Here is an 18,925-nt window from a genome sequence, read left to right as displayed (position 1 = left end):
CTATATGCATGCCCTTTTTCTTGCTTCATGATCATGGTCATGACACTTTTTTTAAAAGCTATCCCCTCCCATACCTTTGGCAATCTTCCTTGGGAACCTGCTGCCTCAACTTCCACACAATCTTATTATAAAATTCACCCCCTGCTCTTTGATGGGAGGGATTCAAAGGTAAGATCAAACACTTCAAACAATCTTGGTCGACTTGGGATGGAACAACTAGCAATATTGTCTACCTTCTTTCTTTCTCTGTAAGGACAAATGTATGTTCGTTGTGTAGATTAACTGGGGAGATTCATGAATATTGCAATTTCTGAAGCTTTCGGAAATGACTACTTGTAGATTAAAAAAAGTGCATTGAAAAGACGTGAATGATCCATCCTGTAATCCAAGTACAAAAAAATGGGAGCAATGTTTTTGTAATTCAAAATCACCACACAGCATCAAACCCAGTTGAGTTAATAAGAAAGCTTGAGAGCGGATCAATGGCCGGTTTTGTTTCAGCACGCAAGTCATCCCCAACCAGCCAGCGAATCGAAGACATGTCTCGTCAATGGACCCTATTTTGTAACACAGATTACTACAATCAAAAACTAATAATTACGTTGTCGCATGCCCAAGAATTCTCCTTCTCTTTGTCAACCACAGCCCCACTCTCTCATGTCTGGTCACATCCACATCTTAATTTCCACTACATTGATATTCTAGCCTCACTCTCTGTGTGATGGTTGAACTGCACTCTCCCATGGCCAGGGTATTGACAGGGACGACAATCGTAGGGCTCCATCTTCATTTATCTAGATACATGAGCCTTTTCACCTGTACAAAGAAGGGTACAGATATTTAATATTTTTAAATATAAAAATGGAGATGATACTCTTTAGCTCGATAATTTTTTATATCATAAGTTATGTATTTGAATGGAGGCGAAGGGTGGTGCATCCTCCTCCTCTATCTAGACATGGATCATCTGAGCATAATTATGGAGGATGCACTTACTGGAGAGGGCAAGCGGTGCATGAATCAAGTGCGGCCATGGAATGGAGGGGAGGCTGTACAGTTTGTTAATGCATCACATTCAATGGACCTTGAAGTGGCCCCCATCTATGGCCTTGTGCACCTCCCGAGTCTTGGTGTCTGTGCCTCTAACGGTGTTTATGACGACAGAAATACTGATGATGAGGTTCGTCTTGTACTTTACCAAGTTTATTGCTCTTGGTTGATATTAACCCATAATTAAATAACATAGAAAATATTTTAAAATAAAAAATAAAAGTTGTTAGAAGCACACAATTATTTAGAGCAGATTTAAAATGCAGTGTAAGTTGCTTTTTAAAATATTTTTTATTTGAAAATATATTAAAATAATAATTTTTATTTTTAAGATGAGCATATGAAAATAATAAAAAAATTTATTCAAGAAAATAGGCTTAAGTAAGCTGTAAATTATAGCCTTTTCTAATCAAAGTCTTAAGATAGAATTTTCATGCAAAATTATGATATGTTGCTTAATAAAAAAATTTAAAATTTGTAATCAGGATAAAAGATACACCACACCACAAAGAAAATGATCATTTTAACTACTAGGTTGTTGATCTTTTTATTTAATGACAGACCATAAGTCAATGAATTATAATTTGATGGATTATCTTATTTTATATATATATTTTTTGTTTATTTAAAATCCATGTTCAAAATAAAAAATCAGAGGTAAGATGATAACCTAACATTCTTAAACTCAACCAAGCGCTAAGCTTGAGTATATATAAGTTTAACGAACTACTAAAGTTAATATTTTTAAGTTTAGCCAAACACTAAGCCTGAGTATATATAGGTTTTGTAAACTACCAGACCCAACATCATTGAGTCCAATCAAGCGCTCAACATGAACATGTAAAGGCTTTGTAAGCTGCCAGACCCATCATCCCCGGACTCAACCAATCATTGAGCCCAAGTACATGTGACTCTGACAATCTTATTAGGCTCTATATTGAGCCCAAGTACATGTGACTCTGACAATCTTATTAGGCTCTATATTGAACCATGAGATTTTGATGAGTTGGAGATATTTATTCTCTAACATATAAGAGATGTTTTAATCCTATTAGAAAATAATAATTTTTTAGTATATTCTTCAATTGAAATGTAAGAATCGTGGACTATAAAGATACATTGGATCCTTGAAAGGAGGGGGACATCTCTTGAGGCTGAATATATTTTTTTAACATATACTTTCAGCTTCTCTCTAAAATATTCTTTTCTTTTCTCTGAAAAAAATACACAGTTTAAGTATTGGAGAGTTCCTAAATCTATGAAAGGAGACATTTTGCAGGTATTAGCTATCAACCACTCTAACTTATCAGACACCGAGTATTAGCTACCAATTACCTTGATCAGGAAGAAGGAATAAGATTACTAAAATCAAGAGATTAATTGATTATCTAACACATAAATCTTATTCTTAAACTACTTGAATTTCTTGATACATCATCACAATTGATTGAGCAATTACTTAAAAGGGTTCTGTTCAAAAAAAAAAAAAAACTTGAAGGGTTATAGTTAGATGATTAATGTTGTATGCTTCCATTTAATTAAGGTTTAAATCCCAAATTTAAAATGTTAGAATGTGAAAGAATAACGTTAAACATTAGAAAAACTTGAAGAGCTAACCTTGTAATTAATAAACTACACTTAAATCATTAGACTTTATCAAAAAGCAATCTTTGATTTCTTAGAGAATTGGTTAAGCAAGATTTTTGAGACATGCCAATTTCCAATGCTGATGCTAAACGGCGGTCAAGAAAAGGTGGCAGGTTATGCAGGAGGAAAATGGGGTGGGTGTGTCCAAATCCCAAACAAAAGAAAATCATAAAATGTAAGGATAAACTCGGTAATTAATACCCAAAATATAATTAAATGTCGAATTAGTACAAGATCAATTTTTTTTAGCAAAATAGCATAATTTGAAAATATCGCGGTTCGGAAACACGACATTTCAATAATGTCGCGATTCAGAAACACGACATTTGATACATGTTGCATTTCAAAACCGCAATAACTAATATTGCGATTCACAACCGTGACATTAATGAGAAATGTTGCGTTTTTGAACTACAATATTTTTAAGGAGATCATTTTGAAAAACAACTAGACAATTGATAAAATAGTTGGACTGTAGCCAAAACGATCTAATCGTTTTGGCTATTGTAAAATTTTGGGTCTTTTTTGTATTTTAAACCTGAAAAGGTTTATAAAATTATAGTTTTTGTTAATCTAAAATTTTATTTGCTTAATGATATTAGAGAGTTAATATATTTTTAATTTTATCAAAATTTAGATAAAGTTTCCTCTATTTAGAAACTATACCTAAAAATTTATCTCGCTTAAAAAATATGCAAAAAACCACAATAACTGCAATCAATAAATTCTAACTCAACTCAATACATTCTTATATTCCATAATCACAAGTAGCCTCATGAATGCATTACACACACACACATATGAAAAATAAATATAAAATAAATCAATAATATAATATTCATGTAATCCCAAAATATATAAACATAATTCATCTATTTATATATGTCTACATCGTCTACTAGATGATCTAGACTCATCAGTAGCACAACCGGATCCAGCTTTTGCTCTTGCCTGAGTGGTCTCGTCCTCTGTCATGATATCATCAAGAGTTAGCCTCTCTCTAAAGATTTCAAGTCCAATGTGATAAACATTTAACCACATGGACGATACAGTGTGAACTTCGCTTTCTTCATCAATACTACGAGGATAGGATTCGTCAATACTACGAAGATAAGATGCGACCTCTCGACCCTTCCGTAGCAAGAAGTTAACCTAATATTAATAAAATATTATTATTAAATTAAAAGATAAACACGTAAAACTCAACGATTAACGTATATTAATCATAAAAAATCTATTACTTACATGATGAATCTGTTGGCATGTTGATTGTACTGCATATATTCAGGTGGAGAAACTTATTTAGGATCCTTAGTAATAACCCTTTATGTTATACTCATGTACCAAATTATATATTCCTCGTCAATAATCACATGAAAAATTTTTATAAATATCTCATTTTTTCATTCATCCAACTCTAATATATAAGCACTTTCAGTCATAATTATTATTTTTACTGGGTGTTTAATGGGTTTTTCAAGAGAAAAGTAAAAGTGTTAGTGGTATTTTTCATGAGAAAGAGACAATACTACATGTTCGATTTGTTCTTCAATTTAAATTTTAATTAATATTACTCTTGTGAAATATATTTTAAATTGTCATATTTTAAAAACATGACATATATTGATCGCACTTCAAAAACATAATATGTTGTAGATATTTCGATTCAAATGGTACCATTTTATAAGATTTTTTTTAAAATGATTTTTTATAATTTTTAAATTTCTTGGGATAATTTAAAAAAAACACCAACAATATGGAGAAAAAGGTGATGGTTTAGTACGGCTGTGCTAGCTTTTACATGCAGAAAACGACAGAGGGTAATAATGATGAGAGAGGGTTCGCTTTTACTAATTTGTCTGCTACTACTGCCTGCCTCAAGAGTGCGAATGTTGGAGGCATGGAAGCACGGCAAAGGCTAAGAATGGCGGCAACCCATTCCTATATCACCAAATCCCACATCAAGCCTACATGACTCCACCCCACCCACCCACTAGAGAGATATAGAGAGAGTTTTTTTCTTCTTCAGAAATAAAGATAAGCCCATATATGCTTGAAATTAAAGACATGGGGCACAAGAAGGTGGTCTAGCTTGCTTTGGTCTCTTTAAAAAGAAAGCCCCATAAGCAAGAAAATTGGAGAAGGTTGGAATTTGTGTGCAAGAAAGGTTCTTGTGGTTTGTTTTATGGGAAAGGGAATTTCCTAAATTGAGAAAAAAAAAATTATTCTTCTTTATTTTTCATCATGATGACAACAGATGATGGCTTAAACGTTTCAAACAAGGTAGCTAAGGAAATAAACACTACTAGTAGTATTAGTAATGTTGATTTTGGTGTGAAGCTACATCAACCTATTGATCATCATCAATCATTTCCTTCTAGTACTCCTATGATGGTTCCTCATGTTAATCACCACCGTCCAATGTTTGACAATGGTCCCACATCATCATGTGATAGAAACAAGTCTTTGATGAACTATATAAGTGATCGTATATACCGTGTTGCTGCTGGTGGTGCTACCAGTGGCGGTGCAGTTGGGGTTAGGAATTTGCAGCCTTTTGACATTTCTGAAACAAGTATCTCTACAGCAGCTTCTGCCTTCAGATCCCCAGGTTGTAGAAAAATTTCTCTCTTTTTCCTTTCAATAAGTCCATTATCCACTTCTAGCTGTTTTTCCTTGTTAGTGTCTCTCTCATTTTCTCTGCTCAACTTTCAAAGATTAAACCTTTATGAGAGCAAGAGTCAAGGTTTGTGTGGACTGACAAATACAGTGAATTCTTTTGCTAAGTGCAGGAGGCAACATGGCAGCGTCTTTGGGGTTTCCTTTTACAAATACACAGTGGAAAGAGCTTGAAAGACAAGCCATGATATACAACTATATAACGGCCTCAGTCCCTGTGCCTCCTCAATTTCTAATTCCAACCCCAAGTAACGCTAAACCCCTCAATATCTTTTCTTTTTTTCTTGATGAATATTCTTGGTTTGGTGGGTTATTCATAAGTACATCAAAGTTGCAATCTTTGTGGTTAATTTTTGCTATTTTGAGCACATGCAGTGGGGAATGGATTGAATGTAAGGTTCTCAAATGGGGCAGATCTAGAACCAGGGAGGTGTAGGAGAACAGATGGGAAGAAATGGAGGTGCTCAAGAGATGTGGCACCTGATCAGAAATACTGTGAGCGTCATATGCATAGAGGCAGACCCCGTTCAAGAAAGCATGTGGAACTCAATGCTAGCAACAATAACAACAAGAAGAACCGCCATAATCCTGCTATTTGTCCAGAAGCTCCTGTTACCGTGGCCATTTCTAAACCCACAATCAACAACAGCAACAGTGGCTCTGCCTCTCACGATCAGTTTTTTGGGCCTATGCCTCAGCCATATATCCAGACCCCAGTTTTTGTAAACAAAACCAGCGAGAAGACTTCAACTTATGATGTTAATGGAGCCTATGGTTCCACATTCAAAGAACCCAGGTTGGTTTGATCTTTAGATTTTAGTAATTAGTCATTATTTTGAGGGATGTGATTTGCGAAACTGGTTTGTTTTTTCTTGTTCCCTTGAGTAGTCCCTAATTTTTGGTGATTCTGTGCTTAAGGAGCTTGGACTGGATGTTGAAAGGGGAAGCTGGTCCTATAGCCAAAAATGATCAACAATGGCCACATCTAGTGCACAAAGAAATTGAACTAGCTACTGAAGGTTCCTTTAACAGTGCTTCTGTTCTCAAACAGCATTACCAAGGAGAGTCTTTGAATTTGAACTCATTTGGAAATTTTAATGCTAGAGAAGACCAACAAAGCAATCAATATAGTCTGTTTCTTGATGAGGCTCCAAGGAGTTTTATTGATGCATGGTCTAATGATGCAATTTCTCGAAACACAAGTTCTGTTTCCTCAGATGGGAAGCTCCATCTTTCCCCTCTCAGTCTATCAATGGGAAGCAATAGGTCTACTGATGATGAAATGGGTCAGATCCAAATGGGTTTAGGCCTAATCAAATCAGATCGAAATGAAGAATGTGGTAACACTAGCAGCGCCCCAGGTGGCCCCTTGGCAGAGGTGTTACAACTGAGGACAAGCAACACCACAGGAACCAATCAATCTTCTTCTATGATGGAAAATGGTGATTCTATTAGTCCTCCAGCTACTACAGTCTCTTCTCCATCTGGGGTTTTGCAGAAAACACTTGCCTCATTTTCTGATAGCAGTGGTAATAGCAGTCCAACTCTTGCCAGTTCAAGGACCAAACCTGAAATTGCCATGCTTTGGTTAAATCAAGGCTAAATGTGCCACTCTCTAGTTAGTTAAGGGCACACAAGGCCATAAGGGCAATATAAATTTTTATAAGCTTGATATATTTTTATGGTTTTGGTGGTTCTTGAATTAGTTGGTTATTTTGTGACCTCTTGAAGTTGTCTTTTGGACGACTAAATGGAGTTTTGTTTAGATTATGTGTGGTGCTGTAGGAGGAAGTTTGTAGAGTTGATGATGTTTTGTTCTTTTGCTCTTGGAAATGAAGGTGGGCTCTCCTTCTGTTATTAGTGAGGGAGACTTGTCTAGCCCTCTTTGTCGGAAAATATCTTCTCTTTTTTATGGAAAAATCTTGTTTTTGACTTGATGAGGACATCTCCCCCGCCTGTTCTGTGTCCATCAGTGCTCACATTTTCAAGCTGTTTTAGCTAATGATTAAGTTGTACCATGATTCTTTGTGGTGGAGCACCAAGATAGTGTTCCCAAACTTCTTATCTACATGGTGGAGCATCCGAAGTTCACCAAGATAGTGTTCCCAAACTTCTTATCTACATGGTGGAGCATCCGAAGTTCACCAAGATAGTGTTCCCAAACTTCTTATCTACATGGTGGAGCATCCGAAGTTTATTATAAAACATCTGAATCGTTAAGACTCGAACTTTCTTCATCGGAAATAATCAGTGAAGTCCAAACTTTACTGTGCTTGGAACATGACAAAACACAACTGGATGATGTTAAGCATGAGATGCTTATGTTTTCTCTTTTGGGCATGCAAAGTGTCATGGAAAATTGGATTTACATCATACAGGTTTTAACTCATCGATACTTATGAAGCAATGGTGCCTCTGGCGTCTAATAATTGATGCTTGTCTCATAACCGTTTGTTTTCAACTGTTTTTATGTTTCAAAAGATTTTTTTTCAAAAAAAAAATTATTTTTTTTCTTTAAATTATTTTATTTTTCTTAGTATTTTCAAAACGCTATGTCAAAAATAAATTTTAAAAAATTATTTTAATGTATTTTTAAATAAAAAATACCTTAAAAATCAATTGTTATAACAATACCAAACGAGCTCTGTGTAGCTTAGGATTATTATATGGGGTTGTGGCGCCTCCAAATTTAAATGCTTCCGGCCAAAGCATACCGAGCTATGAATCTTTCTGTCACGAACTGAATTCCAGGTCCATGACTGGTAACGCAGGAGTGGTGTCGAAAGGACACCCTATTTATGCTAAGCCTCAAAATGAACATATCAAAAAAACAAGTTATTTAAAAATACGTAACATTTCATAATCTTTCAAAATATTTATTTATAATCAACATTCATATTTATTTATATTACATACATATTAAAGATTATCTCATTCACTCGGAAAACGAAAGTAAAAGACAAACGGATGCAGAATTGGAGACTACTGAAGATCGTTAGGAGAAACGTTACTAGAACCTATAATGAATACAAAAAACAATAAAAAATGATTTGAAGCAAAGTAACATATAAGATTTAAAACTTTAAGCTTAAATACCAAAACATAAATATAACACTGAACTGTTTCACCCGATCAAACCCGGACATAACTCAAACTGATCGAACCCAGTAGAACTGATAAAACTCTACTTCCAAGTCAACCGGTCGACCAATACAAAAACCAACTGGTTGGATGATTGGTCGGGATTTTCATAATCCTAACCTGTTAGCCCTTATTTTGCATAACCAAAAAAGAGATGATTTATTCTTCTAAAACCTATCATTTAAGCCATCAAATCAATTTATTTTAAATCAAATAACACTCTAATATTTCAATTATAATTCCAAGACCGAACAATCATCAAAATCATAACAAAAACATAATTTTTTTTTCAATTTTTCTATAATCAAATCATAATTGAAAATAAAATGAGGGGGGATTATTTATTTGCTTCTTCAACCTTGTTGAAACAACTAAAGCTTTAAAAAACGAAAACCCTTTGTAAACAGGAGTGGAAATCACGATAGAGAGAAGAAAAAAAGGGAAAAAAAAGGAAAACAATGCTCTTAGCTACTTTTTAAAAAATTATTCAGGTTAGTTTAAATGGGTTTGGGCTGATTTAAACTTGGATTTGGACTAAATTTGGTTTACACTTTCCTGCTTTCTTCCCAATAAGCTTGTGAGCTCTGAACGCCAAAGTCCTCAAGGAAACAAGAAGAAAATGAAAAGGGCCCAATATTTTATTTCCTTGAAGAGGGGGTGGAAGGAAGCCCATTTCTTGGTGCCAAAACTATGCCGCAAGAAAACAAAGACACCATGGCATGTTGCTGAGGAAACAAGCCCTCGAAAACTGCAGCCATCGAAGAAGACTTGTGACTTGTGAGAATTTTGATTTCTTGTAAAGTATAGATTAGAGATGGAGGATGTATTTCTTAATATATTTTGATTTGTGTTTGAAAATGTTTTTTTATTTATTTTTAAATGGATTTAAACTTAAAAGATATTAAATTGATGATTTTCAAATGATTTATTTTTTTGGTAATTTTAATATATTCATGTCAAATTAAATTATTAAAAAAAATATGTAAAAAAATGTTAAACTTCATGTTTTTTCAACTTAAAAACACTTCTACAAAAACAAATATATTTAAGATATGAATCACGTAGATAAAATAATTGGCACTTAAATTGTTTAATACATATTAATGCTAAAATATTATTGATATTTAATAACTGTACAATTGATGTATATGCGATATATATGAAAATATTAATCGAATGTTAATTAGGAAAATTACATTTTTTTTCCCCATAAATTACATTTAGATTTTATTCTCTAAAAAAAACACTTGTTATTTTTTTTTTATCTGAGTATTCTCACATTTTTTTTAAAATATAAAACTAATTCCGTTTAAGATTTGTGGCTGTCCTCAATAAGTGTATTTTTGAGGATCAAACTTGTGTTCTTAACCTTATAGGGATATAACAGTATTTTAATTATTAGACCAATGCTTTTCGTTGGTAAAAAAAAAATATTATGAATCAAGAGATACACAATTCTTTAAATAATTATTTATATTTGATTATTCATTTTAAAATTAAAAATTTACTTGCAACGATATATATAAAATAAAATATATCTTTGGGCGTGTGCGACCTTTCTTTTCTGTTCTTTAAGATGAGCATCATGAGAAGCGCAGTGCGAAAGTAACTTCTGCGTGTTGTTATTTCCTTTTCTTTATCGATTTCTTCGCAAGGAATTGCCACTTCTTCCAACTGGGAAGCCTCGGCCTCCCTCATCGCTCATCTCGACAACTCTTCTTCAAGCAAAAGCTTTCACCTCAATCAATGAGATTTGTTGCATGGCTTTAGATTCCTGGGTTTAAAAAGGAGGGGAGGATGCCCCAGACCGAAATCCTGAACCGACTTGCTAAATTCTTCTTTCTTTTCTTCACAAGTAAGAGGATCCTTTTAATTTAGTCATCTTGATTTATTAGAAGTAGGGAAAAGTATTAATAAGTTTGAGATTAAGTGCTTGAACATAAATAAAAAATTGTCATGTGGTTTTAAAATTCCAACTTTTTTCATAAATTTTCACCCCTGCAAGGACTCCTGCACCGGCTCTCCTGCCTTGAATTCCTGCTGCCGCCGATTCTTTGCCGCGGCTTTCTAGCCCTCCTAGGTCCTCATCAGTCACCTTAGACCTGAAGTTTCATTTCACGAACTAGTCAGGAAATTAGAAACTTGATTTCATCCATAGTCTCTGCACACATTCTTCCTTCAGAATTAGAAAATTTCAGATATATTTGAGCTCAAAAACTCTAATGCGCATGTCTTAACATACAAGTTGTTATGTGCTTGATGATGCCACTGTTTTGTGGATTTTCATTAATTTCCGGTTCTTAAAGTTTACTAGCTCAAGTTGTGATGGGCTCGATGATGCTACTGTTTTGTAAACTTTATCAATGTTTTGTTTTTCATTGGTTGCTTTTACCCAACTCGACATACAATAATTGCTTATTAACTCTAGTATATTATTGTTTTATATATGAAATCATTCCCAGGGTTAATTATTTATAGAATATATGTAAATAATTTGTGTCAATCGTACGTCAAATATTAAGTCTCTTCTTAAGACTAAAGAAACGCACATATACCTAAAAAAAACATATGGTATGACATGTTAGATTGAAGAAGTTTTGATGGCGTTGGAGGAAATTCTTTGTGTTCCAGAGATTGAAAAGCATAAGCTGACTCTGTAATAATAACCATTAGCAACAAACAGTGGGATTTCAGCTTGAAACAATAGAAATGATTTATTATTATTTTTTCCAAAGTCCCTCAACTTGCCTTTGTTTGAGTTTTGTTTTTGTTGCAAGGTGGGACTTCGTTATATTTATATTTCATATACTATATATACGGAGGTGACAGACAGAGGTGAAGAGCAACAAAACTTAGCACTACTAAAAGGGGTTTCTTCGATATCTGCATGCGTCTTGTAGTTTGCAAAATGGAATACATTGGATCCCTGTTCATGTTAATGCATGCTTGGATGGCTCTAACTTTGATATGGATAAAAGCCAAGAGAAGAGAATCTTTGCCTTGCCTACACTTTAATATTATAAGAGTCTACTGTAGCCTAGTGCAACATGTCAATGACATAAAGTCACTGAAAAAGGAAACAACATGCAAGGCATTAACTTCCCTTTTCTCTAGCTATATATACAATATAATATGTGATTTTGTTTCCCTTGAAAGTTAGCCGTTAGGAAGGAAATCATAACAATGACTGAGTTGCAGTGAACTCACTTGCCAAATTTATCATACAATGAACTTAATGTTGCACTCACAGTCACAGCCATCGTCGGCTAGCTAAATTACTGATTGCAATTAGTAGAATGGACAAAGTAGGGCATTTGGTTCCTACAATCAAGCTGGAGATTTTGAGTTCTTAATGACATCTCTGACTAAATTAATGCTTAAGATATGTCTCCATCAAACCAATAATGTACTTGTTTTTTTCAAGGTTGCAGCAGCATTGATAAAGGCAGTGCAAAATACTATAAAAAGCTGCTGAAAGACTGATGTGCATTGGTTTAATTCTCTTAACATCTACTAGGGTTATTCTGATGAAGAACATATTGCATTTTTTATTCTCCTCTTTCAACTACTAGCTCCAGTTCTAACATCTTCAATATGGCCAAGCCTGTTGTGTTCTTCAATGGTATATCATTGTTTTGTCCCTAAGTTTTCAATGCAATCATAACTTAGTCGTTTATGTTCGAAAATTTATAACTTAATCCTTTGGCTCTTGTTGACCGTTCTCTCTTATTGAAAACGTTCGTCGGTTTTATTAATCTCAAATGTACTAGTTGAAAATTTAAACTCTCAGAGAAAAACCAACAGAGCGAGAGGTTAGAGAGAAGACCTATTGATAGGTCGCGGTCAACAAGGAGCAAGGGACTACTTTATATGTTTTCAACTATGAAGGACTAAGTTATGACTTCATTCAACACAGAGGGACTAAAGAATAACTCACTGCAAATAATGGCTTACCTTAACCACCTGCTAAGATCATTAGTTGAAGGAGGAGAGACCTCATCATCAATGCTGTCTGTGTAACAAGAAGACATGTTAGACCTTTGCTCCATTACCATATTGGCTCCATGAATGCCCTTCAAACTTGGGCTCCTCAGGTTATAATCATTAACCATGGAACCCTCATTGCTATTTGCCGGATCAGGCACTGGAAAAGACAGGCGTTTTTTGGCTGAACCTGATATTTCTCTTTCCGGGGTTGAAGCTCTCTGCCTTGGTGCGCTTTGTGATCGAATTCTAGCATTGGCAGATGCAGTGGCAGTCATGTAGTTGGGCTTTGAAGTAGCTGATGGAGTAGTTTCTCCCATTACACGGTTTCTGCTTTCTCTTAGGAAACGAGGACTGGATGAATGGACTTGAAGTAGTGTTCTTGTTTTGGATAGGGATGGTGTGGTTGGTTGTGAGATGTTGTGGTTTTTTTGAAGAGGAGAGGTAACTGAATATGAGCTAGGCCTGTGTTGTTGGTAGTGATAATGTTGATGCAATTTATGAGCATTAGGTGATGAGTAAGAGTAAGGTCTAGAGGTGTCCATTTCAACAGTTTTGACAGGGTCTCTGCTGTGATATTGATCACGGAATGCAATCCCTCTTCCCTCCCTTTCCTTTATCGTTCCCCTCCTTTCAAGCCATCTTGGGTTCTTTTCTACCTCTCCTTCACTTGCATACGAGTCTCTTCCCGGTCTCCATATCTATCATTAATGCAGGAATTTTAATCGAATGATCGATAACTTGCCATTGCCGACAAAAATAAAAGGAACTAGATAAAATTAAGGGCAAGGAAAGTGGTCAAAAACCTGTTGAGAGAAAGCATATGCAAGAGCCTTTTCACGTTTCAAGGCAACCACTTCCTTTGTTTCCTGGAACATTGACTGAATTTCCTCAAGTGTTTTAGGATGGTAATTGCAATGAAACCAATCATCAGCAGTGCTGCTTCCATCCCAACACTGCAGTTCATTGTTAAGAACCAAATCAAAACAAGCTGACGCTGAAGCATGATGTACATATCTTAAACAAAATTGCTTACAGTAGATCTCCTCTCAGCAAGATTTGATCCCCGCAAGCTATTTGGATCACTGGAGATGGAATTTGCGCTGCCCTCATAGGAAAGCCTTCTACGCTGTTCACACACCCGAGATTGCACCCTCGCCATAACTTGCATGCACTGAAGAGTCATTTTTGCTCTCTTTCTAACATTATGGCCTCTCACCAAGGCTTGCAGCTTCACTAACCCCTTAAGTGCTTTAAGAGCTCGCTTTGCCTTCAAAAACACAGCCATAATTAATTAGAAATAAAAGCTCTTAAGATTAAGAGGTATATAATTATTTCTCTTTACTGATCTCTTGCTAATTACTTACCAGATATCCTCTAAAAGCTGTTTGTATAGCAATGGCAGCAAAGTGTTGCTTGACAAAAAGGGGAGGCCTGGTGAGTCTAACAACTTCAACAGCTGCTTGAGCTGTCGCAACTGCTGCTTGTGCGGCTGCTGTTGTAGCCATGGCCACTGCAAGGGCATGTCTTTGCTGAGCATCAGCCGCTTCAGAACTAACACTATTATTAGGAGCAACCGCAGCAGCAGCATTGGTGGTTGCTGTAATATTGTTAGTGGCGTTTGCTTCACAATGGTGTATTACTGTTTCTTGACTTGAAAATTTCCTGAAAATCCATCTTCTTTTCCCTCTCTTCTGCACAAATTAACCCATAAAACAAAAACATTTTTCTATGTCAATAAGCTATTGTATTACAAAGGAATTACTAATCAAGAAAAAAATCTTCACCTTTTCTTCCTCCTCTTGTTCATGATCTTCTCTCCTTCGGCTGCTTCTCTTATCATTCTCTTTACTAGGAGACCGAAAAGCCCTTTTAACTGCACTCAGCCAAGAACTTCCTCCAATCTTCCCCATGATGCAAACGATAGTACTAAAGCAAAAGACTTGGCTAGATATAAAGGCAAAAAAAAAAAAAAATTGTCTAGAGCTACATACACAGATTTGAGTGGTTGGTATGTTTAAATGCAAGATGCACAGAGAAATAAATGTAAAGAACAGATAATTTAGCCTGCATTCTGCAAGAAGGGTAGAGCTAGTCCATGCATTTGGGAACAGGTTCTGTGCATTGTCTATAATGCAAAAATGCAAAAGGTTAACAATAATATGGACATAGGATACAATGTTAAAAAGAAATGGTGTTTTCTTGTGGCATGGAGAGCCCTAAATAGTTCTGTGTCAGACAGTTGGAGACAACATCAAAGAGTGGGTACCCTCGAGAAGTGTTAATTTTACCTTAGTCCCTGTAGTTTATTTCAAGAAATATCTAGTCCCTATAATATCAAAACTAAATAAATAGTTCTTTGTCTAAAACTGACCATGCTTAATTTATAAGCTTCTTGTTCCAAAAAACTACACCATTACCATTGTATCTAGTGTTTTCTTTTTCCAAGCATTTATTGAGAAAGAAAAGGGAAATAAAGTGGGAAAGAATGGTTTTAAATATACAGGGATTAAATATTGAATTTCTAAAATGTTGAGGATGGATCGATTTATTTTGTTAAAATATAGGGTCTGATTTATAATTAACTCCCTCGAGAACGCTGAAAGCTGGATAGTGTTTCCTATAGTGAAAGAAAAGAGAGGAGGAGTGGGCAGTTGCTGCTTTGCTGTGCTATGCTTTTGCTTTGTTTTATTTATTTATTTACCTCCATGGTTGCTTTCTACATGATTACATTGCTGGTTTTGGGGAGTTGGGATTTGTGGAGAAGAGGAGAACAATATGTTTTCTTCTAGTGATCTTCCAATGGGGATGAAGCAAGTAGGATCTTCAGGGCTGTTGTGGTCATTTTCTGGGCAGTTTGGCAAGAGCCCTTGTGACCAGCTATATTGGGATTTGGCTGTGGAGAATTTGGGGACTCAAATGTAGACCTACCCTAGTTTAGGGTATGGGTATAGGGATTAGGGTAATAGTAGTAGTGGAAGTAGACCTTGTTTATAGCTTGAAAGATACTGTTTGTCCCATATCCATGGACCAGTCAAACAGTTATAAATCCTCTCTCAGCCTCTCCTTTTCTTTTACTTTGCCAAGCTATTTATGGAGATTTTGGTTATGGGGAAAGATGGTGACAAACAGGGAAAGGGACTTGTGAGTTATAAGACTCCATGAGCTGCTAAAATATTAAGTGCCTTGGATTCTCTGATTTTTGTAGGGTGATTGCCTCATGTGGGACATGATAAATTTACTTGTGATTCACTGATATTTCACTGGGTTGGAATTCATCATTGCTGCTCAAGAACAATGACAGTCGACACTTCAATGTTAACTCTGTATATATGACCTAGTTTTAAGTCATGTAAAATGACAATTCAAAGTACCTTTATTTGATTTGATGTTTTTTTGAATTTTAAAAACATGTTTACCGTCGATGCTTCTCTTTTACCCTTAGCATGTCTGGCATTGTAGATATTGGTATCTACCTTCTTACCTGGTTTTTCTAACAATTATAGATATTGGTATCTCCTTTCTTGAGAGTTCGAATAAGAACTTGTGAACTCGCACAATCTATATATTTGTTTGAAATGTACTTGATGGGCACCCAAAGGGTGTGTATCCAAGTTTTTCATCATAAGAAATAAAAATAAAAATTATACGAAGATTTTGATTTTGAGAAAATATAATAAAAATTAAGATAATAGCTTGTTTAGCCAAAAAGAATAGGTTATATACAGTTCTTCAACATGATTAATTGTGAGAGTTTGTCCGAAGATGGGATAGGATTACTATTCAAGACTTCCTTTGCAGTGTTTAGGGTTTAGGATCCTATATATATATATATATTCAGCGAGAATCTACTGTACATAAAGTAGGCTGTACTGATAGGAAACAGAGAATCCAGTGAAGGATACTGTACTGAGAATACCACCATTTTCTTGTGGACCAAAGCCAAGGTTTTGTTCAAAAACAACCGCAAGGGAAGAATCCAAGTTCAAAGAGATGTCACTGGTGTCTAAAATCATGTGGGCTTGGATCATGAACCAAAAGACAATTGGGCTACAATTCAGACACTGTTACATCCCACAAAGCCTGCCCATGTACAGCAAGATACAAGGATGTTTCCCGAAGGAATGAGAAAAGGACTCGAAGTAGAAAATCTAGTATGGATGATGTTTGATGATGACAAAACTCTAGGTGTTTCTTTGAGTTAGCTCGAGAACTCTCAAACTTTCAAGACTCTTCTCCATGCTTCCCTTCTCTCTTTTGCCCTCTAGCTCTATATATTCACAATCCCAAGCTCCTTAATCAGCATATCTAGAAAGCATACTATTGTGTACAGCCGCCACTTCCACTAGCCACAGTTTCTTTGGTTGTCACTTGGTGCATATATTGTTTTTTACTTAGCAATGGCTTCGTCAACATTGTCTTGGTCATCTGCACCTTTGTTGTCAAGCAAAGGCGAAGTTGTGCCTTCAACTAAGCCTATAACTCCTTGCTCAGTGTCTTTTCCATCAAGGGGTGGTTTTGGCAAGAGTACTACTAAGCCTTCAAGGTTGGCTTTGGTGAGAGCAGAAGCTGCCGGTGATCACAAGGATACTTCAGTGGACGTGCATGTCAATCAGCAAGGAAACAACCAAGGGACAGCAGTTGAGAGAAAGCCTCGAAAATTAGCTGTTGATATCTCCCCATTCGGTAAGTAGTCTTCCTTCTTTTTTTTCTCTCCTTTCCTAACGATCTTAAATATGCTCGATCAGGCCTAGTTGTGAAGATCACTCTTCAGTTTTACTATTTAATTACTTTTCTTTAATAGGAAAAGTCATCCATCTTTTATAAATGTTGAGCATATGCAATGGAAAAAATGATCTGAAATGACTTGAAACTTGACCTCAATCACAGGTTTGTTGGATCCATTGTCACCAATGAGGACAATGCGTCAAATGCTGGACACAATGGACCGACTGTTCGATGATGCACTGACAATTCCTAGCAGCAGGAACAGGACAGGAGGAGAGGTGCGTGCACCATGGGAAATCAAAGATGAGGAACATGAGATCAAGATGAGGTTCGACATGCCAGGACTGTCTAAGGAGGATGTCAAGGTCTCGGTCGAGGATGATGTGCTTGTTATTAAAGGAGAGCACAAGAAGGAAGAAACTGGCGATGATTCATGGTCTAGTAGCAGCGTCAGCTCTTATGATACCCGGCTTAGGCTACCGGATAATTGCGGAAAGGATAAGATCAAGGCTGAGTTGAAAAATGGAGTTCTGTTCATTAACATTCCTAAGACCAAAGTTGAACCTAAGGTCATTGATGTCCAAATCCAGTGAAAGATTTTATAAGAAGTCTGTACCATGTATAATGCTTTTGTTTTGAAAGAACTTTCAGTCCTTGTATTGTATTTGAAAATGTAATGTCTTGCTTCTTCTCTTTCTCAATTATTGCCTATGTTGCTTCCCTCGGACAACGGACAACCATTTCCGATACCAGGAGAAATCTGATGTTCTAAATATATAAAAGAAATTAAGAAAAAAATAGTCAAATTTGATATGGATATTTGTGTCGGATATGCACACGCATCGATGTTACATAAGAATCTGGTATAGATTTAGATTCAGTGTATAAACAAAATGAACAACTATGAAAACACTTGACCATCTCTTATGCTCAAATCTTGAAACATTTCTGCGAAAGTAAGAAAGGAACCATTCGAGCTAGAGTCAAACTAATGCGGGATGGGCAGAGGAGTTTACCATTCTGGTTTGCCCCTGCATTTTTGGACATTGTTTACGCAAATGTCTAGTAGATGAAGATTCTCTAGCCTTCAACTTGCAAGATAGGTCTTGAAAAACGGACAATAATGCAATTCTTCTCATGAAAAATCTTCTCTCATCCCTTAACTTGGAAGGAAAGACAACCGACAACTTGGTAATTAATGTTCAGTCTTTAAGGCTCGTTTCATTTTCACCCCACTTGATAATATTATCTCGGGATTTTGTTTCTTCTGCTTGACATTTGAATTGGCATGTAGTGCCTGGTTGATCGAGGACTGCCCATGATGGTCTAAATCAGGATTTTAGGTAATGTTTGGTTATTATCTTGAAATATATAGAAAAAACGACGTAAAATGTTGAGATAAAAGAAATATGTCTTGTTATGAAATGATAAAATTTACTCCAAAACATGTATCTGTCTTTCTTTTTTTATTTTTGTCCACACTAACCAAACACAGCATTGGTGTGCATCATGCACGCGGAAAGGGGGGCCATGTGGACCAGATGAACCAATATTTCTCAGGTAATAAACTTGCAGCATGAGAATAGCAGAAATATATCAGAGAATCATCTCCTACTTTCTATTTCAAGAAATTAATCCAGTAAGAACACGTTGAGAACGGAATAGACGAGAATCAGTCAAGATTCTGTTGGAGAAT

General features: G+C 35.7%; 3 protein-coding genes and 1 long non-coding RNA gene across 4 annotated transcripts; 2 read left to right on the top strand and 2 right to left on the bottom strand.

The window, feature by feature from the left end:
- Positions 1–354: 354 nt before the first annotated feature.
- LOC112323482 (uncharacterized) lies at positions 355–1,148 on the bottom strand. Its single transcript, XR_002976907.2, has 2 exons — positions 997–1,148; positions 355–816 (listed from the first exon to the last, which is right to left on the bottom strand). It is a non-coding gene; the product is annotated as an uncharacterized LOC112323482 (long non-coding RNA).
- A 3,436-nt stretch (positions 1,149–4,584) lies between these two features.
- On the top strand, positions 4,585–7,313 carry LOC7496430 (growth-regulating factor 4). Its single transcript, XM_024582167.2, has 4 exons — positions 4,585–5,308; positions 5,490–5,624; positions 5,752–6,172; positions 6,295–7,313. The coding sequence occupies exons 1-4, from the start codon at positions 4,942–4,944 to the stop codon at positions 6,977–6,979; spliced, it is 1,608 nt and encodes a 535-aa protein (XP_024437935.1). The 5' UTR covers positions 4,585–4,941; the 3' UTR covers positions 6,980–7,313.
- A 3,071-nt stretch (positions 7,314–10,384) lies between these two features.
- Positions 10,385–14,706, bottom strand: LOC7464308 (protein IQ-DOMAIN 17). Its single transcript, XM_002317773.4, has 6 exons — positions 14,289–14,706; positions 13,869–14,195; positions 13,538–13,771; positions 13,308–13,457; positions 12,472–13,202; positions 10,385–10,619 (listed from the first exon to the last, which is right to left on the bottom strand). The coding sequence occupies exons 1-6, from the start codon at positions 14,412–14,414 to the stop codon at positions 10,472–10,474; spliced, it is 1,716 nt and encodes a 571-aa protein (XP_002317809.4). The 5' UTR covers positions 14,415–14,706; the 3' UTR covers positions 10,385–10,471.
- Positions 14,707–16,660: 1,954 nt separating this feature from the next.
- LOC7496429 (small heat shock protein, chloroplastic) lies at positions 16,661–17,930 on the top strand. Its single transcript, XM_002318424.4, has 2 exons — positions 16,661–17,187; positions 17,392–17,930. The coding sequence occupies exons 1-2, from the start codon at positions 16,902–16,904 to the stop codon at positions 17,820–17,822; spliced, it is 717 nt and encodes a 238-aa protein (XP_002318460.1). The 5' UTR covers positions 16,661–16,901; the 3' UTR covers positions 17,823–17,930.
- Positions 17,931–18,925: the final 995 nt, after the last annotated feature.

This window comes from Populus trichocarpa, chromosome 12, assembly GCF_000002775.5.
Source record: "Populus trichocarpa isolate Nisqually-1 chromosome 12, P.trichocarpa_v4.1, whole genome shotgun sequence".
NCBI lineage: Eukaryota > Viridiplantae > Streptophyta > Magnoliopsida > Malpighiales > Salicaceae > Populus > Populus trichocarpa.
Note: the sequence above shows the minus strand (reverse complement) of the source record. Positions and strands in the feature narration are given on the sequence as shown.